Here is a 22,374-nt window from a genome sequence, read left to right on the forward strand (position 1 = left end):
TGAGCAGTCTGCCTTGAAGACCTGGTAGACTATAGAGTTTTGAGAGAAATCGCAGTCATCATTATATTATTTTACACATTTAGATTTTATTCTATTTTTCATATTTTTTTAAATAATGGGCTATTGCTGCAAAGTTATTAATGAAAGGAGTTAATCAGGTGAACAGATAGATACTTTATTCATTGCCTAGGGGAAATTCAATCGTCCAGTAGCTTAATAGTAACACTGATAGTTAATAATAAACAATAATAGTTGGTATTATTGGAAGCACAGACCCAGCCTTTTTGACCAGCTTGTCCAGTTTCTTTTGTATAATAATAATAATAAAAGTGAAGACATATTTTTAAAATTTTGGGCTTTTGTATGGATGACTTAAGCATGTTTGGGGTGAGAACTGGTCAATTGGGAGGTCTTTAAACCCATCAGGTAGAAATAATTAAAAAAAAAAAAAAAAAATCGTATGTACCCTGCTTATGATTAAAGTGACAGTTTATCTATTTTATACTGACCTTATCAAGATGGCGGATTTAAGAAGTCGACAACTTCCGGTCGTGCCCCCAGAATGCTTGTGATGACCTCACATAAATGGCGTACTGCTTTTGAAATTCACAGGAAAACAAAACATCTGACAAGGTAAAGTAACGACAGGTGCGAATGTATTTCACCCAGCGCCGAATTTGCATGTAGGCGAGCTTAGATACTAACGTGCCAAGTATGATGTCACATCGTTTCTTTCTCTGAATCGAGTGTTTTGGATTTTGAAGTTTGCAAAAGCTCTGTAGCTAATGGCCATATTACCGATGACTAACGGAACAGCTGTTAGGGGTGACTAGCCAAGAAATTTAAGACAGTTTTAGTTTTGCCTTTTAATTTTAGTCATTAGTTCCTCTTCTCTTTGATGCAAAAGCTAAGCTAGTTGCTGACGTTCATACAGTAACCTAAATAGTTAAGCTAGCAAAGTAGGTCAGCAGTAATCGTGCTGCAAGATACGCTAACGTTGTGTGGTCCGTTGTCCTGAAATAGCTGAATTATCGCTAACAAAATGAAGTGGACTAAAAAGCTCAATGTTTGGATCAAGGAAAAACTCTGCACCTTCCACAAAGCGAATATGCCGATGCTGCTGTGTCCTGTTCCCTTATAACCAGCTGAAAAAAACTTGTCATTTCCAGTGTTTTGAATGTGGGTCGTTTTCTGTTATCCTATTTTTGGATTATTGGACAAACTAATCAGTTAATAAAATAATCCTATCAACACTAACCTAGATGATTTCTCTCCCTCTCTTCTTGCATTGGAAGGAGACACAAGAGACTGGCATGGCCGAGAGGATGGCAGAGATGGAGGAGGACATTGGGGATCTGCCAGCCAGAGAAGATGACAATGACTCAGACAGAGATGAAGACGACAGACTGTTTGCTTGGATGGTAAATGACGACATGGATGAGGACGAGGAGGAAGATGAGGTGGAGGAGTTGGAGGATGAGCAGCTCTTAGACACTGAAGCATCTGAATCGTTTGAGCTGGACACCCCAGCTGAGCGCAGTGGTCATATAGCGGTTGTTGACAGAAATGTCATGTATGTGTGGGGTGGATACAAAGTAAGTATATGTCCTAAAACTGCACTTTGATTACATTTATGTTATCCCCCTACCATTTCCATATTAATCTAATTATATTTTATCCCTCCTGTGTACAAGAATGCTCAAAACCACGGATTTTTTGACTTGTATCTCCCGAGAACTGAAATCTGGACATACAACATGGAGTCAGGTGTATGGTGAGAATTGATACCATTGTCATCAGCACTTTATCATCTAGTCATTTTACACATAAAGAAGAAAATTAAAATAAAAAAAAACCTCATGTTTACAGGACAAAGCATATAGCCGGAGGTAACCTACACATGTCTATGTCAGGCAGCTGTGGGGTGTGTGTTGATGGAGTCCTCTACCTATTTGGAGGTCATCATGCCAGGGGAAACACAAACAGGGTACAGTTTCTGTGTTACATGAAGCAAATTTTCAAATGATTGCATCATGTTTGCACATCAAACCAAGAGGCATGTCAGCCTGCTGTTTCTGCTGATCATCTTTCAGAACTCCTGTATTCTGTGCTGTGATTTATAGATCTACCGTCTGCCACTGAGAGCAACCAGCCTTGTGTGGGAGGAAATGAGCGATCTGAAAGGACTCCCTCCATCATCCAAAGACAAGTTAGGGTGCTGGGTTCAGAAGAACAGGTGAGGAAAGACTGCATTTTCCTGTCTTGTTTTTCTGAAATGATTTAGACATTATTAGGACATGAACCATTTGACACAAAATATCAAGAAATGGGAGAGATATTTTACGTGCGTTTTATCTGGAATTGTTTTCATAGACTTATATTCTTTGGGGGCTACGGCTATGCTGCACAAGGACCTCATCAAGGGACGTTTGAATATGATGAATCATCTTCTCTTGTGGTTTGTAGACAAATATCCTCTTCACATGATAAACAATGAATACAAGTTTTTCAAGTTTAATCGGTGTGTATTTTGAAGTTCTGTTTGTTTCAAACAAAAGGAGTAAAATAGAAAAATCTGATGTTTTTTTTATAGTCACTTTTACAAAGAAATTGTGTGTCTCCTGTTTTGTAATATTAGAGACATTTGATTCGTAAAAGTTGTTGCAGGAGTATGACTTAGAATGTAAATGATTAAGTGTTTGTGTGCTACAGTGGGACAGCCCTGGGCGCGGCTGGAACAATCACATTCATATCCTGGACCTTGAGACATATACATGGAGCCAGCCTGTCACCACGGTAAACACATGGCAACTTCTCTACAGACAACTTTGCTTACACACGCTCAGTGCCAATTTCCTCCACCTTTTTAATCTACTGTTCTGGTCATTAGCCCATCAGATTAAGTTTTTTTTAATTTCAGGAATATGTGAAGTCTTTTGAATATCGGGATAAAGACAACTAGAGTGAAATACTTGACATGATATTTCTTCTCTTGTTTGGTATGACCCGATTTAGGGGAACACCCCATCACCCAGAGCAGCTCATGCCTGTGCCACAGTTGGTAACAGAGGCTATGTGTTTGGGGGACGATACAAGGTAACAGTCATAAACATGATATTGCGTAACTGTTCAGGTGTCACAGTATGAATAAATTTTGCCTCTTGACCTCCAATCCTAACACATTTCCTTTGGTCCACAGAACTACCGACTAAATGACCTGTACTACATTGATCTGGACACATGGGAGTGGCATGAAATGTAAGTGTTTTTATATGTTGTGATTTGTGTCTGGCAGCTGAAAGTCATGTTGTTTTCTTGTGAATTCTGGTCAGCTCAGCTCTCATTTTGTGAGTCTTAAACATGTAAATAATTAAATTGAATTTCAATACAGATTTTAATCACAGAATAATGGGACCCACTTGAAAACCACATGATGGTTTGAAGGGGTTTGTCCTGATGTTATAAACTCTAGTAATTTGGCTAATACTCTGAGAGAACGATAGTTAAAAAACGAAGTTGATCATGGCACGTCTGCAGGCCAAGTATCGGCCATGTTATCCTCAACTGTATGCCAAAAGTATTCAATCTTCTTTCCACTTTTCTATATGAACATGTCTTTTTCTCACTCAAATATTCCCGTCTGACTGTCCCTGCCTTCCTGTAGGAGCGTTCCCCAGCAGTGTCCTGTGGGCCGGTCTTGGCACTCGTTCACTCCTGTGTCATCAGACCTCATCTTCCTATTCGGAGGGTTCACCACAGATAGAGAGACACTGAGTGAGTTGGACACTTGACACTGGAGTAGGGAAATAATCATAGCCATCCACAAAATAATGCCTAACCTCACATCTGTGTTTCAGGTGATGCTTGGCTGTACTGTGTGAGCAAAAACGAATGGAAGCCTTTCAAACACAGTCACACACAGAGCCCCAGGTGATTATCTCCTCTTACTGTGAACAATTGGTTGTGTGCTCACAGATTAAACTTTAGCTAAATGATTTTGAGGGATGACCACTAATCTGACTGTGTGTTTGTGAAAAAGTTAAGTGAACACAATGAATGAAGACCATTTTTGATATTGTGCTTGTGTATTTTAGGCTGTGGCACACAGCATGCTCTGGTCCTGATGGGGAGGTGTTTGTGTTTGGAGGTTGTGCTAACAACTTGTTGTCTCATCACAGAGCTGTAAGCTGTACATTTTACTTTTATACAACATAATTTGTTTATATCTTCTTCTACTGAATTTTACTAATTTATTTTAAAAATATTTTTTTCACTTGACAGGCTCACAGCAACGAGTTATTGGTTTTCAATGTTCAACCCAAATCACTAGTTCGGTGAGTGCGTGCAAAAGCGAAAACAATGTGGATTTATTTTTTACTTGAAACTGAAAGGTTCATCCCTTCATTGTTTTGTGCTCACATGTACCTGTACCATTGCTGCAGGTTCTGTATGGAGGCCATTCTGCAGCACAGGGAGCGCTTGTCGAGTTACTGGGACTGCTTGCCTAAACCTGTCCTGCACAGCCTCAAACAGAGAATGTCACGAGTCAACACACTGGGCTCCTAGACGAAGAAGCGGCCAACAATCTAGTCCAGAGGATTACAGGGATAAAATGTATGTATGGAAGAGATGACTGTTTTTTCTCAAAGCCGGTAGTGCTAATAGAGCATTAGTTAAGTGTGTGTGTGGACACTTGCATACATAAAACAAAATCTTAAAGCAATAGTGAACAGCTGTGGATTTGTTGGTAATGGGTCCTAACTGGCACACTAAGGTTTACAGGCGAATCCTCGAAGGTGTTTATCAGCTTCTGTGTATTATCCTGTATCTTGTAAAGCCAGTAGAACCATCAGTGGAGTAGCAGTGCTGCTGATGCTCAGTCTGTTGTTAGCACAGCATGTAGGAGAGAGCAGAAGTCTCACGCTACTGTCGGGTTCGTTTTCATTCTGTTTTCTTTTCTCAAAGTAACTTTTCAGAAGGATTTCTTTCCTTACCCGCTCTGAGCTGAAAATTATAGCATGGTTTTCTGTCCATATTATTACATAATTGTATATCTACTACTGTTCTAGATAAGAGAGCTTTACAAAGGTAACTTATTTCTGTTAGCACCTTTGTACAGCTACAATGAACGTTTGTTAAAATATGAGGAGTTTTGTACTAGCCAGTGTAGTAGTAGATACATTCAATATGGACAGAAAACACCACTCTAATGTTTCAAGTTTTCAGGAAGACCAGTGAAAGAAACCCTCTAAGAAAATACATTGTGTTATGGAAACTAGTGAGGAAGAAATATAGCTTGGAAAGGTACTTGAGGACTTTTTGTTTAAGCACCTCTATTCTCTCCTAAAGATTACTGTGCATGCTGTAAGTATGCCGAAGTCAAGGGGATAGTTCTAATTCATGAAATGCACAACTCATGCACCGGTAAGATGTTAAGATAGTGACTTTCACTGGTCTTCCTCATAAACCAACTTAAAAAGTCTCCATTTGTCTTAACACTAAAAACGGTGGTGCAAGCCTGAAACAGTCTGCTTTAACAGTGCAGATTTTTCTTTAGTGCAGCCTGTTTCTTTAATGATTCCTTTAACTGATTTTTGCCACAATCTCGGATACATGTGTTTGCTTGATCTTGGATAGTTTGCTTAAGTTCTCACAGACCTAAAACTAGTGCTTTATGCTACACAAGGCCATGGAGTCTGGACGTTAACTTTTAGTTTTTATTTGTATATACAGTTATTTATATATTTGGGATGAAATGTATGGGTTCTGTGTTCTGAAACTGGCTTTAAAAGCCTATAAATCGTGAGGAGTGGCTCCTGTAGCTTTGGAATTTTATTAAAACAATAACTTAAAATACTGCAAGTATAGTGGATGTTTAGCCACATTGCACTGAAATGCCTCATGTCAGTAGGGCTTTGTTTGTATTTGCCTGGTTTGCACAATGTTCCCCCTTTGTGTTTTTTATTGTAGGATTTAATGCATAGTGTTACTTTGTACTCAAAGAATAAACATACCATGAGTTGTGTTCTGTTATTCAGCTTTGTTAATTTACAGTTTTTCCATTTCAAACTTATAGTTGGTCAACAAATGCAATCAATCTTAAAAATAAAATTATTCTTATTCAAACAAGGGCACTGTACTGAGGATCAGATCTGAACCCGTAACCTCCATGTTTGAAGCGTAGATGAAGTTGGCAGAGTTCCTCTGAAATAACTCAAAGTGTGCAATTCTGTTTGGATGAAAGTCTTGCCAGGTCTGTATTCACCTGTCTCTTATTTCTTCTTAGCAGCCAGCAGGTTTGGAGCAGACACTTTAACTTTCCCTGGCATGTTTCTGGATAAGTCAGTATCCTGCAACACAGGATGATGAGAGAGTGGACATAGTTTGAATAGTAACATCAAGAAAAACAAGGATACTATATGATTATTGCTGAAACTAACAACAACTTCCCAGAGGTGACTACTTGAAAGTGCTTGTTTGGGCTGACTAACAACCTAAATCGTATACAACATAAGTAGCAAATCTTTACATTTAAGAAGCTGGAAACCAAATGTCTGGCATTCTTCCTCGATAAATGACTGAATCATTTGGTTAGGAAGAGTGCAGATTGTTTTCTTTGTTGATTTACCAACTTATGACTAACAAATGATTGTAAACACTTCATAGTTACTTACTGATAGTTACTTTTAACATTTGACTAAAATACAGTTAACTTCTTTACCTTGACACTGCGGAACAGGTCTTTTTCTCTGGTTGAGGCCTCTTTGGCTTTCATAAAGCTGAAAACAGCCGTGCGTGCAGCTGGTAGGAACAAAAAAAAAAAAAAAAAAACTTTTTTTCACTATAAAACATTGAGAAAGGTTTATGAATATCAGAATAGATCACTGTTCTTACCTTTTCCTTTCTTCTGAGAACCTGGTGTCAGTTTCACCTTGTGTCTGTGGATAACAAATGACTCATTAGCCCTATTACATACTGTTCACTTAGTCTCTTATAAACAGAAAGGTTAATTCCACATACTTGTAGTTGGAAAGGGCAGTGTATGGCGCACAGACTGGCACAGCAAACAACAGCACATCCTCAGGATGAGGCTGGCCTGTCAAAGAGGTGAGCAGGTTCTCTGCTTCCTGGGGCGACAAAAATAAATGATTCAAAGTTAACCAATTTTTGAAAAGAGTATTATGGAGGGAATAATTATTCATTTTGAGTACAAACTCCATTTATCCACAGGTAAAGGTTTAGGAAACCACCTCTGCTCCAGGGTTGTCCTGGTCCACATCATCCTCCTGAAAGAGAGGATCAAGCATAGATGGCTTGAAAGGAATTCAAAATACAATACAAAATTACAAGGTTGTTCAAACTGTTGTTGAAAACACACAAAAAAAATTTCAATTCATTTTTAATAAAATAAAATGATCCCTACCAGCTACCATACCCTATAAACAGGAGGCATTCAAAGCTACATCCAATTATTTAGAAAAACTGAACTGAAGAGACGGAGGGACATTTCAAAGTTTTTCACCAGACAAACATTTTGGACACTGGTATTAGGTATTACATCCTTATCCAGTTTAGCATGGAGTGTTGTGATCTACCTTTTCCTCCGGTTCAGCAGCACCTCCTTCCTCTCCAGGCTGCCTGTCCTCCTCACCCTCCTCTCCTCCTGTCCGCTCTGGTTTCTTTGCTGCAATTTCCATATTACGGGGTTTCTGAGGTGGTTTCTGGGAGGGTGGTTTCCTGACGGGTTCATCTTTACCTTTGCCCTTCTTTCCTTTCTTCCCCTTATCCTTCTCATCCTTCGTGTGACCAGCTGACTAAAGGAGAAACATAGTTATAATATTATTTATTGTGGAAGTATCAAGGATTGTGTACACAAACTACATTAACACAAAATCTAGCAGATGGTGTCATGACAATGACACAGTAACAACAACTATGTGTTGAGGGTTGCATAGTTGTTTTCATTCATCCTTACCCCTAGCAGCTGCATCATCAGCTCCCTGTCCTCTTCATCCTGATCTTTGTACTTCTCTTTGATCTTCTTCAGTTTGTTCTGAAGGAGAAACACACACATGAACAGCACAGACATTAGTATCATTAGATTCAAGATTTATCCATCAAATAAGAACATTATGACATGTAACACAAGGGATACTGTTAATTAAAAAAAAAAAAAAAAACTCTAAATAATACTGGATAATTCTCATTTACAGCATTTCATAAACATTGATTTTTGATCTATTTCAGTTACTGATAATGCAAAAATGTTTATCAGTAAACTGATAAATACACTAGTGTCATTGGCCTCCTAATCTCTCATAAATTGAGTATGGGTTTAGTTTTCTTTTCTTTTAAATGTATCTTGCATTAAGCAGATTTGTAAACGCAGATTTTCAAAAACTGCCTCAACACAACACAGAAACACAGGATGTTTTATCTTCAGACTTCACTCTTACCCTTTGACCTCTCTTCAGTGGCTGCTGGGAGGGGCCTCCTCCACTTTTGGACCCCTGATCGGCTGCTGATCCGCTGGATGAAATGTCAGTCTTCTCCTCAATGTCAAAATCCTCGTGTTTCTGCTTCTTCTTCTTCTCCTCTCTAAGGGTAAAGGCAGAAAACGGAGAATTGAATCAATCACAGACAATGCTTCCTTACACTTAGTCTAATCAGAGCTTTATAAAAACAATTATAAAATATAGTCATCTCCTTTTTTTGGCTGGTAGAACAGATGCTAAATAGAAGTGGACTATGGTGTTCATCTCTAGTATGTGTTGATTTTTTGTTTTGTTTTTTTTACCCACATCTACCTCCCCTCAATGGGGAACACATACTAAATCTTACTACTTAAGTCCTAAAAAGAAGAGCAAACTTCCACCAAAGTACATTCAAGTATGTCAATTATTTCTCTATGTCTCATACTTTAAATTGGTCTCTGCAATTAATATTTCCATTCTACAGTTATGTTTCAAGTTAAACTCAGTCTATTATTTAAGTCTAATTCTACATGTTTGTGTTGAATATGTCATATTTTCCATTCACTCACCTTCTCTGTTTGGCGGTCATGTGTTTTTTCCCCTGTGAGTCTACCTCAGCCTGAATAGAAATGAATGAATTAACACATTAGTATATGCAGAGTTGTAAATGTATTGTTTGACTTTGATGGAATTGCTTAAATGTACATGGCCAAAGACAGTGAGTAATTACCTGAGATGTTGTTTCCTTTTTGAAGCCAGGGTTCTGAATACTTCTAGAAATAGAGCGAGACAATTTATTGAAGTATTATTCATTCTCATGTGCAGGCTTTTCCATTCCCAAAGTGTTTGTTCCAGCGTGTAGCAGTGCTAAAGTTACCTGCTGGGCTGTAAATGACTGAGGGAGATGGTCGTATCTGGAAAGCTGAATTCTTCACTCTCTCCATTCTCCGAGTCCTTTTCCACCCCGCTGTCCTCCTCTCCACCTTCCTCTGCCTCGGCCTCCATGTTGCTCTGCTCTGACAGCATTCCTCTGCTTGCGCCATCATCCGCCTCCCCTTTGTTTTCCTTTTTTATCTCCTTTTTCATCTCCTTGTTCTGTCCATCTCCTTCTGCTCTTTCCTCGCTCTGATCTTCGTTACTGCTGTCATCACCTGCAAAGGCAGTAGAATCTATTACAGCACTTGAACATTGTAGTTACAAACATAGCAAATTAAGTCAATCTTATTATGTCCTCCTACCTATCAGCTCCTCTCCCTCCTCTAACAGCTCAGCAGTTTTGGATGTGACCTCCTCCATGTCTTCCTCTACGGTCTTCACTTTTCGTTCCCCTTTGTGCCGAAACACGCTCTGTTCATCTACCTGCACACAGGCAAGCGTGAAACGTTATTGTTAGAGGATGACAAAGATTTAAAATGTTATTCACAGCTCATGATGGTATTTACCTTGAAGAGGAATCCAAAGCCCATAATCAAGTAGGAAGGTGGCAGAAAATTTTTCTTTCCTGGAGAGAAATAAAATAAACATTCAGTTCTCTGTTTTACATCCTCATAGCTCTGTTACCAGTTGAACTTCTTATATTTTGTTCTGGTGCCTGACAAAACTCATGTGGTTTTAATTCTCATGTTTGATACCTCTGATCATGAAACTTCCAGTGGTCAGGTACTCTCCAGTGGGAGCTGTCTTAGACACCTGAGCAAAAATAAAACATATATACCACAAATTAATAATGAATTTAATGTCACATTTGAAGTATTTCGCTGCTTGTCGTCTTTTTGTATTTCCCCCATGTCTAATGACGCACTACCTGTGAGTTAAAGGTACGCTTCTCAAGTTTTGGCCACTAGTAGCATTAGTCAGCAATGTTTTTACAAGTGGGTCCCCATTTTCATTTGTATATAACATGTCGAGAAATGGAACAATGTGCCACCAAAGTTGAGTTAAAGAACACTGGAACCTCGCAAACTTGACATGTAAACAATAGATGATTTTTTTTTAAACTCAGGTTTGCAAATCTGTGATGAAGGAAATGTAGTAAACTTACTTATTAGACTCAGGGATTGATGCAATGCATTTTGGTCACAAACACTGAATGTAAATAAAACTGTTAACAAGAAAACTTCATAGTGTACCTTTAAGTTTTGAAAGTCACAGTAAGTTATGTCTACAGAATAACTATAAACCAAACCAAACAATATAAAGATAACAGCAAATATAGCATCCAGAAGCAAATACGCTGCCTTGCCTATGCCAGTTCTCACTTTCAGTGTTTTGTTAAATTACATGGGATTGTGTTTTTATCATACACACAAAAAAAAGATAAGCTAGCCAATTCAATAGCGTAATATTCACAACTCACCTGATGATGATGGACCCACCAAGCACTGGTGATGATCTTGGCGTCCCAAGCAGCACTGTAGCACACAGACATAGTGCCGGCCTCTGTTAAGGTACGAGGAGGGATGGGATCACCTGGAGTGGGGAATGGGTGGAGAGGTTGAGAAGGGCAGCAACACATACAAATGATTTAATAGTAACATTAACCATCATCACAAATTAGGTCAAGCAGTGGAGAGAAAGGAGAAGTGAAACCACACATGCAGATGTACCTGAGGGGTTTTTGATGACACAACTAGTCGCTCCGTGGAGGTCAGCATGAACATAGATATCACCTGTCAAAGTAAAGATACACATGATAAGGTAAAACAACTTAGTTTTAAAGATATTTACTTTTAAGGAAAGTGTGTGAGTTCCATTACCCGCCCGGAGGTATCTTTTGACAATCATCTCGTTCTGCTGCTGGTCCCTTCCTGCAATGATGAGATAATTCTCTGAGCTGATGAACCAGAGGAACTTCTCAAACCTGCCACAAGGGGAAAGGGGGGGACACTGTTTATCAAGTAAATATAAAACACACTGAAACAAAACAAAGTCTGGATATGTGCATAACACATGGTGTGTCTTACCAGTAGACTTTCCTGGCCTTCTGAATAGTGGTCACTGTCTGGACGTCCTTCAGTGTTTGCTGTGTTTTTTTCTCTGCAGATTTCATGGCCTAGCATGGTGTAAAATAGGAATACCTTTAACAGTACATTCTTAATAAAGTGCAAAAGTATCACGACTTATCAACTTCAAGGCTGTCTTGCTGTCAGTGGTTATAGAGTTCATAAACCATGTTCTTGGAAACACGCCTTGCCTTGATCTCAAAGACAACTGACAGATGTTTTCCCACTGTCAAACCTAACTATATAATAACAGCTTTCTCACCTTATCTGCTGCTTCAATGGTTTTCTGTTCCTTCTTTTCAGCACTGCGTTTGAAGTCATAGTACCTAAAAGAAAAAGCACAACAACAAGATCCATCAACTGTAAAGAGAACACTTGTGTCTCTCCCTACATAATGTTCAATTCTATGTCTAAACGCTTATATCTAAACCTACTTTTTGGCATTGGCATAAGCGGACAGGCCAAGATCTACATCCACCAACATGGGCTTGTTTCTTTGCAGCTTCTTGCTCTGTCCTTTGTCTTTATTTTTATTTTTCTTCCCTTTCTCCTCGACCTTATCTTCTTTCTCTTCCTCTTCATGGTCTTCCTCAGAAATATATGGATTCCTAGAGGGGAAAAGACACAGAAGCCAAATGTTGTAACAGTGAGCAGAGTGGTCCATTGTTCTAAGTTTTCTGTAGCAGTGATGGTCTCACTTTAAAAGCATGGTGATGTGGTTAGTCTGCAGCTTCAGCTCTTTGATGGCGCAGGCCACAGGGTCTCCAGCTGCCTGCGCGTCTTTGACGATAATGCCGATCTCAGTCCAGTCCACCTGATTGGCCAGTGCACTGCGCACCACCTGCAATGCCCTCTCCACCACAGGCAGGTTCATCTCCACTAGTTCACCTTTTATTCGGTCCACCTCCTGCAACACATCGGTTAAGGTTGCTTATGTATGCATTTCAGCAAAGTCAAACTTAAATTGATGTGTATCCAAATATCTGTTAATTCTTCTCTAAATATTTGCAAAAATCTTCACAGATGCATGCATGAGGAAGAGCAGGAATCATTAAGTGCAACATTTATTTATGGCAGACAAAGGTCAAAGCTGCTATGTTGCTAACCTGTGCTTGGTGCAAGGCCTCTAGCCTCTGCTCATGGTCCTTCTTCACATTTTCCAACTTCTTCAGAGCCTGTTTCTCCTGCTGCAAGGCTTTCATGTCGATCTTCTGGCTTTCCATCTTAGAAAAGAACTCATCCACTGCCTGAGTGAGAGGATCACATTTGTGCAAAAAGTGTTCATTTACATTGAAACAGAAAGGAGGATCAATATTCTTTCTCAAACAAGGCATCAAGGGATAAACCAAATAAGCAGCCATGCTAATATTCACCTTGTCAAAAGTATCAAACTCCAAATAGGGACTCTTTGCATGCTGGGCGAAGAGGAATGGATGGAATTCCTCATATCTGTGAGTGGACATCATCATCATAAATTAAATAACCATATTATAGATGACCAGGTAAAAAAGTATGTATACTATTCTAAACAAAACAAGACATACGTGAGCAGTTCTTCACTGGGTTTGCCAGGAGTTAAGCTTGGTTTCTTCTCACTCTTTTGAATGATGTAACCCTTAAATTAAACAAAGTGGGGTTTGTGAATGTAACAAAGAACAAAAACAGGATCTCAAAACACTTTCCCTCAAAATAAAGATCTCTTACTTTGCCACTGAAGTTCTCTGTTTTTTCCATGTATGTTTCTGCAATTTGCATGGCCTCCAGGATTTTAGATGCGACTGAAAAAGCAGACATACATTATTGTGAGTACTACAGATTTATAGAAACACAACATTACAGCCACCATCGAACAAAATCTAAAACTTAAACCATCACTAAACCACATGCCAGAAACCTTGTCTTTAATTGCTTTGCTATACCTTGGGCAGCATCAACTTGGCTGTCAACTTTGGCAGAGCCCGGCAGCCCTGCTTCTATCAAACTGTGTTCTATCAGAGTGGCTCCATAAGCTGCAGACGAGATTGGAAAAGACACAAAACATGGTTCAGTCTTTACATGACAAAAGAACTTAAATATATTTCAAATGAGTGTCTGTTGTCTGGCTACTTACGAAGGTGGGGATTCAAGACCCTTTTCACTTGCTCTCCATTTGGAGCTTTGCTGATAATTTCAGTGAGTCTATATTGAAAAAAAGCAATCATAAAGAAAGTTTTCACTGATACAGTTATAATATATGTTCACAGAATTCTGATAGATGTCCATTTTATCCACAAACTCATCAAGCACATTTAAGATGCGGTTACCGCTCTAAACTGATGAGAGGTTCAGGGGGTCTGGCGCTCTCCACAGGGTACCGCTCTCTCACAGCAATCTTAACATCTTCTACCTCTGCCGTGCGAAACCGCAGCAGATTCAGGATGGTGTACTCATTGTCTGCAAGTATGATGTTTCCCTGAAAATGGATATGGACAGATCTACATAACATATGCACAAAATAACATCTGAAATGAAGCAACTTCAAATGTACTATTCTCACCCTGTCATATAGTTCAATAATCAAGTGGTAGGCAGCCTCATCTGAACCAAACTGGATGTCCACAATCCTATCTATTCCGAGCTGCTTAACCTGGGTCAGTCGCCGTGTCTTCAGGTGTTTTCGACACTAATGAGAGAAAACCATGTTTGCCAGTCATCAAAAAACAAAACACACTATTTCACAACAACATCAATAGGATGTTCTTACTTTCATTGCAAAGCCCGAAGGCATCATGTTCTTGGGCCATTCGAAGTCTGTAGAGTGAATACGAGTCCCGGACTCAATGAGGAGAACAGCTTTGCTGTCAGGCCTGAGACAACATGACACTCAGTTATATACACTGACTGTTGAATGTCACTAAGTATATTTATTCAAGTGCTGTACTTAAATACAATTTTGAGGTACTTGTACTTGAGTTCAGTACTTCCATTTAATTCTATATTGTACTTCTACCTCACTTCATTTTACAGTGAAATATTGTGCTTTACTCAACTACATTTATTTGACAGCTATAGTTTCTAGTTACCTGGATTTTTTCATACAAAACACATGATCAGTTTAAAAAATCTAAAAAAAAAAAAAAACTATTAAAAACTATCCACGTGCATTAGTCAGTTAAAATGGGCTGAACTGCATCTTAGATATCAATATCAGTAATCATTAAATAATGCAACAGTTCTAACGCTGACAGGAGCCACTCTCCTGCATAATGAATACTTTCACCTTTGTTACTTTTACAGATAATATATCCTTACTTATAATTACATTGCTTATAAGGAAGTATCTTTTCGCGGTGGCATTACTGATTCATGACCTATTAAAGCAATTACAGTGAAACTTTTGGAGGCAACTTTTCAAACTGAACTCACTTTTGCAGCCGGATGAGATACGTCTTATTGTCGATGTCATACACGTTGTTTACTCTCATGCCAATGTAGCTGTGAAAGGAGAAAGCAAAGTGAAAGAATGGCTGATGAACATATGTAAACAAATCCACATTAACGGTGGTTAGCACAGCTAGAGGAGGCTAAGTTAGGTTAGCAACCTGGCTGGAGGCGATAAAACATATCACCTACTTGGCATCGATCTCGGCAATAACTGCCCTGATATCCACAGTGGCGAATCTTGTCTTCATGGTGACTTAAAAGCTGGCTGCAAATACAAAAAATCAGGTAAACGCTAAATTCAAACATTCACATTTCTTGTGCAACATCAGCAGTGAAAACATGCAAGGAACGGCTGCACATGCGCAGTAATGTCAAGTCTTTACGGAAGCCGAGGTGGAACAAAAACGATCAGGTCCACGCCTTTTACACACACTGTGTGAATAGAATGCATTGATTGTGTATTGGATGTACTGGTGCCTGGTAACGTTATGCTATGACATGAATGCAGTGAACCAGCAGCTGTGCTCTTGCGGGGACTGATTCTAGATATCATTAAGCTCATGGTAGGCTCTTTAGCAGTCAATGTGCACTAATGATGCACTACTCAAACTGGCTTATTGGCGTGAAAAACAGGGCAAGCCTTCGAAATGCATGCAAAACACCACCTAACACCGACTGGAACAACAGGGGAATTGTTGTGGACGTGAAGAACAACAATCCGCAGCCTAATGAAAAAACATCCGAGCTAACGGTCACCACCCACCTCTGGAAAAAAGGTAAGGAGCTGGATGATAAAGCTGTAAATAAGCAATCGCGTCAAATATCTGGGCCTGTGGCAAATAATTCTGCTTGACTGGCATTTTCTTATTACATGGCAGAGCATATTCAGCTGCGTTGCCGCTTTTAACTCAGAAAATTTTGAGTTTAGCGGCCGGGCTGGGGAGAGAGACTCTCAGCCAGAGTTTCCAGTTTCCTCCTCAGGTCAGAGCGGAGGGCGAAGGCGTGCTCCGTTACCAAGGCGACGGTCAGCTAACAGGGCTCACTAGCGGGGCTAAGCTAGCACCCGTAAGACGAGTTAGTGTCCGTTTTGACATCTCGATGCGTTAAAAAGAATAGTCTTTTCAAACTTATCATTGAAATGTACTGTCCAGATGTTATGGATAATCGACTTACATGCGGCGGTTAAGACTCAAAGGAATGCATTGTAAGTAGTGAGTTAACGGCTGAGCAGTGTCAAGACTTTTGACAGCAGGTCGCAAGTCGTTAACGATTCTCTCCAAAGATTTCTTATCTTTGTTAGCTGTTTTTCTTACCTTTAAGAGTGCGTCATTGTGTCCAGCTAGCAAACGGTTCTTTTAACCTTAATATCCATAATAATCATGTTTTCTATGTAGCGTCTCTTTTTCATTTACGTTTTTTCTACCATAGTTTAAACCTGGTTTGGTAATTGTTACCAAAAATGTGACCATTTTGACTAAAAATGTGACCCCCCTGAACTCAAGTCATTTCTGTTGCAGTGACACAACGCAAATGTAGTCTGGCAATTACCGTGTAAGATTAAGTACCGGAATATACAGGTCACAGTCTGTAGTGTCATGGCTGTTTGTGGCCATTAAAAGGGAAAACCCATCTTAAAATGCTGCTTGTCCATCTTTTTGTAAACATGATTCTGGACAGTTAAAATAGTAAAACTCAGACATCTGTCTTCCTGTCAATCAGTCAATCTCCAGTCAATCCACAGAGGACTGATCAGAAACAATTCCACTGCTGAAATGATTATGAATTAGTCAATTGAAAGAAAAATAATATGCAACTACTTTGATACTAATTGTTTTTGGTATTAAATACAAACCAAACATTTTCTAATTCCTGCTTCTCAAAGAAGAGGATTTGCTGCTTTTCTCTTTCTTAAATATCCGCAAACTGTTTTGTATCTTTGGATTTTGAAATGTTGATTGGACATATATAAAAAAAAAAAAAGACACTAAAAATGTCACCTTTGGATATGAGGGGCATTCTTTCCACATTTTTTGTATGTTTTTACACTAAATGATTAATTAATAAAGAATCTGCAAATTAGTTGATAATGAAAATAATCATTGGTTGCAGCCCTAAACTATTTTGATAGTTGATTTGAGTTACCTTTAAGTATATTTTCAAGCAAAAATTACAAAAAATGTGTTCCTTTCTTGGATTACGCAGCCCCTCTAACAACTTCCTGTGAAGCATTTTGTCAGAATGAGTTTTATATGAATGTAGAGCTGAAAGGATTAGTCGATTAGAAAATTAATCTATGACCATTTTGATATTCGATCAATGTTTCAAGTACTTTTTTGACCTATGATAAACTGAATTTATTTTAAATTTTGGACTGTTTTTGGGAGACATTTACCATCAATAATGAAAGTAATCTTCAGTTACATCCCTGTGTGAATGTAGGGCTTCCAGCTGTCAATCAGAAAATCTTAATTCCCTATCCCAATGTAATTGTCATGGGCTTTAATGTCCAGTGGGTGTGTCCCAGTTTTTACTGTCTCTGGAGCACAGGATTTCCATCTAGATTATGCAGACTTGTTTCTCTGATGTTCATTTACTCACAAATTTCAACTGATATTCAGGGTAATATTATAGAAATGTGTGTATGCAAAAATTCCATTTCTCTCATTCCTTGTCTTTGTTTGTAACTGTTGTACAGGCTACAAAATAATCAAGAAAATTGGGGAGGGCACATTTTCAGAGGTGGTGAAAACTCAGAGCCTGAAAGATGGGAAGTTCTACGCATGTAAAAAAATGAAGCAGACAATTAACAGGTATGTATTAAGAAACACAGTGTTGTCCTGTGCACAAGTAATCAGTATTGGAGACTTGAAACTTGAGACAGCAGCTTGACACCCTCTCTGCCTTAAGTATCCTATTAGATGTCAACATAGTCTGCCTTGACCTTGTAGTTATGAGAAAACAATGGATGTCAGTGCTTGAAATGTGAGTTGTTAGTGCAGTGGTTTTTTACTAGTGCTGATTTAAAGTGTACACTCACTTTAAATCAGTGCAGTCATTAATCTTGATATTTGTGCACACACTGTAGTGATATGATGTTGCTGCCAAATGAAGCTGGGATACAGAATTGCACTGCTTCAGACCAGTTCCCTCAAACCCATCACACAAAATCTAAGATTAAGAAAGCATATATGTCTTATACTGTACAACAGAGTATTTGTACACAAATGCTATACTTTCTCTGTTGTTAAGTCTGGAGCAGGCCAACAATCTGCGGGAAGTCCAGGCAATGAAGAGATTGAGCCCTCATGCAAATATCATTCAGCTACACGAACTGATTTTGTGAGTACTGGAGTGTTGGCTGTTAGTAACTCACTGTATTGCCTTAAGCTAGTGTGGTGTGGCACATCTCTTTACTCTTATTCAACGTTTCAGTGACAAAGAAACTGGAACTGTGTCTTTGATTTGTGAGCTGATGGAGATGAACATCTATGAGTTCATACAAGGTAAGTCTACAAGTATGGCAGAGTAACTTGAACTTGTAGACATAATCGTTCTTGGATGAATTATGAGCTGATATTGGTTTTTCATTCTTTGCAGGAAGACAAACTCCACTGCCTGACCATACAGTGAAGAATTACATGTACCAGCTGTGCAAGTCACTTGACCACATGCACAGGTAATTATGAAAATGTAACATATAAGCTTATATGAAATTATAAAGTAAAATTTAACATCAAGTAAGTTATGTTTTTTCTCCCTCACCTTCCTCTTTATTTATTTATTTATTTTTACAGCTGTGGGATCTTTCACAGAGATGTGAAGCCTGAGAACATTCTCATCAAAGTGAGATGCATCATTATCATAAATCTGCTTTATTAAAAAAAAAAAGCCTAACAGTGGTAATTTGGTTTTGAGTTATACACATTTTTTTAACTACTTTGTACAACTTACAGCAAAATGTTCTGAAGCTTGGGGACTTTGGCTCATGTCGGAGTGTGTACTCCAAGCCCCCACACACAGAGTACATCTCCACACGCTGGTACAGAGCCCCAGAGTGCCTCCTGACTGATGGGTATTACAGCTTAAAGATGGACATCTGGAGTGCTGGTTGTGTCTTCTTTGAAATCATGAGGTACCCCTGCAGGGGAAAGGCACATCATTTCATCTGTAATACTTACACAGGCAAACATGTCATTTTACAGAGTTATCCTTGACTACATTAAATGATATTCTTCCCTGTGTCTGCATTCATTTCCCCATCTTTGTAATTTGACCAATCTTGTCCACCACCACAAGTATAAACAAATGAGAAACAAATGTTATGTAAATAGCTTTGTTGTGGCACTCAGATTATTGCACTGTGTACCTGTATGTTTCAGCTTGAATCCCCTCTTCCCTGGATCAAATGAGTTGGACCAGGTTGCCAAGATCCATGATGTGTTGGGGACGCCAGATCAAAGTCTTCTCCAAAAGTTCAAGCAGTAAGTGTTCCTCCTCAAATATGTTCTTTGAAGAGTTTGTCATCTTGTTATTGCAGCAGCACACATAAAATGTGAATATCTCATTTTCATGTACTTGGAAAAACAAGAATTCTCAAGGTGTCTTCATGTCTGCCAGGTCTAGAGCAATGCAGTTCAACTTTCCTCCAAAAAAGGGCACCGGAATTTCACGATTAATCCCAAACTGCCCAGCCCCGGCTTTGTCACTGCTGTATCAGATGCTCGCCTATGACTCTGATGAACGCATCACTGCAGAAACAGCCCTGCGGCACACATACTTCAGGGAAATCAGGTCAAGTGGTTAAATATATATGTGCAGAAGTGATAGTTAGTGTCCTCTCAAATAGGAAACACTTTCTTAAGACAAACTGTGTAAAGACTTAAATTTTAAATAATATATTATTCTAATAGATTCTTGCTTGTTTTTTTTCTACCAGGCTGGCAGAGAAGAAAGCTGACACTCTTCACAGAGTTTCTGGGACTATGGATGTAGTAGAGAGTAGTGTAACGCCCAGCTCCTTAGAGCAAATCTGGCGTTCAACCAGACTTGGCAAACAGCTGAGGGGAAGATATACAAGGCAAACACCTTTAATGCGTGTAAGTTTAAACTCTACTGGCCAAATTTAGCCCTATGTTAAAGTCACCGTAAATGAAGTATCCAAGGCCCATCAGTCCAAAGAAATATGAATAAGCTGCTGCCATCCAATACTTTCTCCCTCTCACAGCACATGAAGCATGTAGCAGAGCCACTTGTCAGACGGAACGTCCCTCATTATCCCACAGAGCTGCCCAAACTCAACATGGTTGTACCAGGACCACAGATCTCCTTCCCAGTCCCCACTATGCCAGCTTTCACTGTCACCCACCGAGGCACACTGCCAGCCATTACATCGAAAAAGTGCCAGTCACAGTTGGCCAAGGTAAACACAGGAGCGCTACACAGACATCAGGCTTTTTAATTACTGAGTCATTCAGCCATTCAGGCCTCCTAGAAGTCACATCTAGCAAGGGCACAGAGGAAATTAAGTAAAACGTGCTGACAGGTTTGTTTTAAATATCAGAAGATATATCACTATGTTGTCTTACGGAAAAAGGAGGAATGTGAAGTTTATATAGACAAACAAGTGCCTTGGTATTGCTTTCAATAAGGGCTTTGATTTGGCATTCAGCCTGCATTTCCTCTCTCTGCAGCCCCGGGATGAGTCACACCGAGCAGCTTTCAAGACCTACTACATGCCACCTCTGGATAGGAAACAAGGGGGCTACTGAGAGGCAAAAACACTTCTTTTGATTTAAAACCACTTCTTACTGTACTTATAAACAGATTGTTGAGAGGACAATGTTTTGACAGGCCTGATGTTGAAATCTGTAAAACAACGAAAAGATATTTGATAAAAAAAAAAAAAAATGCAATGAAGACCGCAGACTCTGTCAGCTTACTAGTTATAACTTCTACACCAAACTGTTGAATCGTCATGGTAATGACGAAATTCAGTGTCTACACAAACAATGATAGATTCAGTCATATTATGTTGGATTGGGAATGTGTAGTTTAGTTATGACCTCTGTTTTACTTGACCTAGTCAGGTGTTACATGTTTACAACTGTTGAGAAATATATACTTCAATCTGAGCCTATTACACAAGCTAAGCAATAAGATATTTGACAAGTTACCAGGCTGTTTACCAGAGGTGAATTAAATGGTGTAACTTTTTAGACAAGGAATATGATCAACTAACTGGGAAATAATACAGTGGCTTTAAAAAGTTGTCACACCCTATGAACTTGTTACAGTTGTATTATTTTACAACTTTGAATCACAAATGATTAGCTAAGCTTTTGAATCTAATCAACAAAAATACTATAATGTCGCAGTAAAAACAGGTCTCGACAAATTGATCTACAATAAATGTAGAAAAACACAAAATATGTGCAAGTATTCACAGAATACTCTCAGAAGTTAGAGGAAGTTACAATTTTTTTTTTTAAATACTACACACAGCTGTGATTCAAAGTTGTAAAGCAATAAAACACGAAAAACTCCAAGGTCGGGGTTGGTGCTGTATATTGAGAAAGTGAATCACTTCCTTGGAACAAACTCATTTGAGGGGCAGAAGTCTTCCTGTACAAAAGTAAACAGCGAAACTATTCACATTAATTGCTTCACAATTACTCTATGCCACAAAACTGCCATTGGAGAAGTAATTTAAAGGCACATTTCACGGTCGACCTGTAAATAAAATAAACAGGCCCACATGGACTGCAACACATTCAGTTGGAACAATGAATAACATAAAATGTCTTTACTTTTAGATCAATTATGTGGGTAAAAACAATGGGCAAAGATTGCAGACTGGGCCTTTAAAAGACCCAAATCAGATTTTTTTTTTTATTGCTATGTTCAGAATGTAGCTTGACAAGTACCCTCATATCCCCTTCATTTAAAATATTGTGGCTTAAAAATGTACTTTCATTCAGAGCTGTGAGCTCATTAAAATGGACTGTGACTCAATCTGCACCTTATGGTGCTGGTTTTTGTGATGCATAATAAGAGTAAAAAAATTGTTGAGTATCATTTGTTTGCTGTTGTCATTAATTTGTATAAAAAAATACTTGAATCTTTTACATGTCTGTGCAAACTCCTAACACAAAAATGTTGAGGACAAATTGATAAAGATTCTTTTAATAAATAATTATATTGGGAAAATGTTATTCACTTCAAAATATAATTGCCTCTCCAGCTTTCTGACTAGTGTAAGGGGTCACTGAATTCTTGGCATCAACAATGATTGGTTATCACAAAGAAATGAAATACATTAATACTGCAGTAGCATAAAAACACCTCCATATCTGAAATCTTTCATGTGGCTTTAGTTAAAATTCTTTGGAGAAAGTCAGGAGCAAATCAAGTTCTGTGGTTTCTTCTCAAAATAGTTTTTGTGACTGAGGCATAAAAAGAGCCTGTACCAAGTTGAT

The 22,374-nt window shown here is 38.8% G+C and overlaps 3 protein-coding genes across 5 annotated transcripts; 2 read left to right on the forward strand and 1 right to left on the reverse strand.

Annotated features, from left to right (window-relative positions):
* The first annotated feature begins 534 nt into the window (after positions 1 to 534).
* Positions 535 to 6,033, forward strand: LOC130179773 (kelch domain-containing protein 2-like). Of its 2 annotated transcripts, none has more exons than XM_056392790.1 (14): positions 535 to 633; positions 1,296 to 1,595; positions 1,695 to 1,774; positions 1,870 to 1,987; positions 2,124 to 2,236; positions 2,374 to 2,458; positions 2,713 to 2,796; positions 3,016 to 3,096; positions 3,200 to 3,258; positions 3,665 to 3,774; positions 3,858 to 3,930; positions 4,095 to 4,182; positions 4,282 to 4,334; positions 4,443 to 6,033. In XM_056392790.1, the coding sequence occupies exons 2-14, from the start codon at positions 1,314 to 1,316 to the stop codon at positions 4,564 to 4,566; spliced, it is 1,350 nt and encodes a 449-aa protein (XP_056248765.1). In that variant the 5' UTR covers positions 535 to 633; positions 1,296 to 1,313; the 3' UTR covers positions 4,567 to 6,033. The 2 variants fall into 2 exon arrangements, with proteins under 2 accessions (XP_056248765.1, XP_056248766.1); XM_056392791.1 differs by lacking the exon at positions 535 to 633 and adding an exon at positions 763 to 1,179.
* LOC130179771 (ribosome quality control complex subunit NEMF-like) lies at positions 6,021 to 15,250 on the reverse strand. The gene is made up of 32 exons (XM_056392788.1): positions 15,089 to 15,250; positions 14,882 to 14,950; positions 14,220 to 14,322; positions 14,013 to 14,138; positions 13,780 to 13,928; positions 13,587 to 13,654; positions 13,396 to 13,485; positions 13,181 to 13,254; positions 13,021 to 13,091; positions 12,850 to 12,925; positions 12,583 to 12,723; positions 12,175 to 12,383; positions 11,911 to 12,084; positions 11,739 to 11,802; positions 11,438 to 11,526; positions 11,231 to 11,334; positions 11,081 to 11,143; positions 10,831 to 10,943; positions 10,106 to 10,163; positions 9,917 to 9,975; positions 9,713 to 9,833; positions 9,352 to 9,625; positions 9,205 to 9,247; positions 9,044 to 9,093; positions 8,457 to 8,598; positions 7,976 to 8,053; positions 7,596 to 7,814; positions 7,251 to 7,286; positions 7,021 to 7,127; positions 6,895 to 6,938; positions 6,722 to 6,801; positions 6,021 to 6,350 (listed from the first exon to the last, which is right to left on the reverse strand). The coding sequence occupies exons 1-32, from the start codon at positions 15,145 to 15,147 to the stop codon at positions 6,273 to 6,275; spliced, it is 3,231 nt and encodes a 1,076-aa protein (XP_056248763.1). The 5' UTR covers positions 15,148 to 15,250; the 3' UTR covers positions 6,021 to 6,272.
* Positions 15,251 to 15,310: 60 nt separating this feature from the next.
* LOC130180101 (MAPK/MAK/MRK overlapping kinase-like) lies at positions 15,311 to 21,973 on the forward strand. 2 transcript variants are annotated; one of them, XM_056393445.1, is made up of 12 exons: positions 15,311 to 15,675; positions 17,595 to 17,709; positions 18,149 to 18,238; positions 18,332 to 18,402; positions 18,497 to 18,575; positions 18,694 to 18,742; positions 18,853 to 19,031; positions 19,279 to 19,380; positions 19,517 to 19,690; positions 19,836 to 19,995; positions 20,124 to 20,318; positions 20,590 to 21,973. In XM_056393445.1, the coding sequence occupies exons 1-12, from the start codon at positions 15,492 to 15,494 to the stop codon at positions 20,665 to 20,667; spliced, it is 1,476 nt and encodes a 491-aa protein (XP_056249420.1). In that variant the 5' UTR covers positions 15,311 to 15,491; the 3' UTR covers positions 20,668 to 21,973. The 2 variants fall into 2 exon arrangements, with proteins under 2 accessions (XP_056249420.1, XP_056249421.1); XM_056393446.1 differs by lacking the exon at positions 15,311 to 15,675 and adding an exon at positions 15,923 to 16,103.
* The last annotated feature ends 401 nt before the right edge of the window (positions 21,974 to 22,374 follow it).

This window comes from Seriola aureovittata, chromosome 13 (assembly GCF_021018895.1).
Source record: "Seriola aureovittata isolate HTS-2021-v1 ecotype China chromosome 13, ASM2101889v1, whole genome shotgun sequence".
Taxonomy (NCBI): domain Eukaryota; kingdom Metazoa; phylum Chordata; class Actinopteri; order Carangiformes; family Carangidae; genus Seriola; species Seriola aureovittata.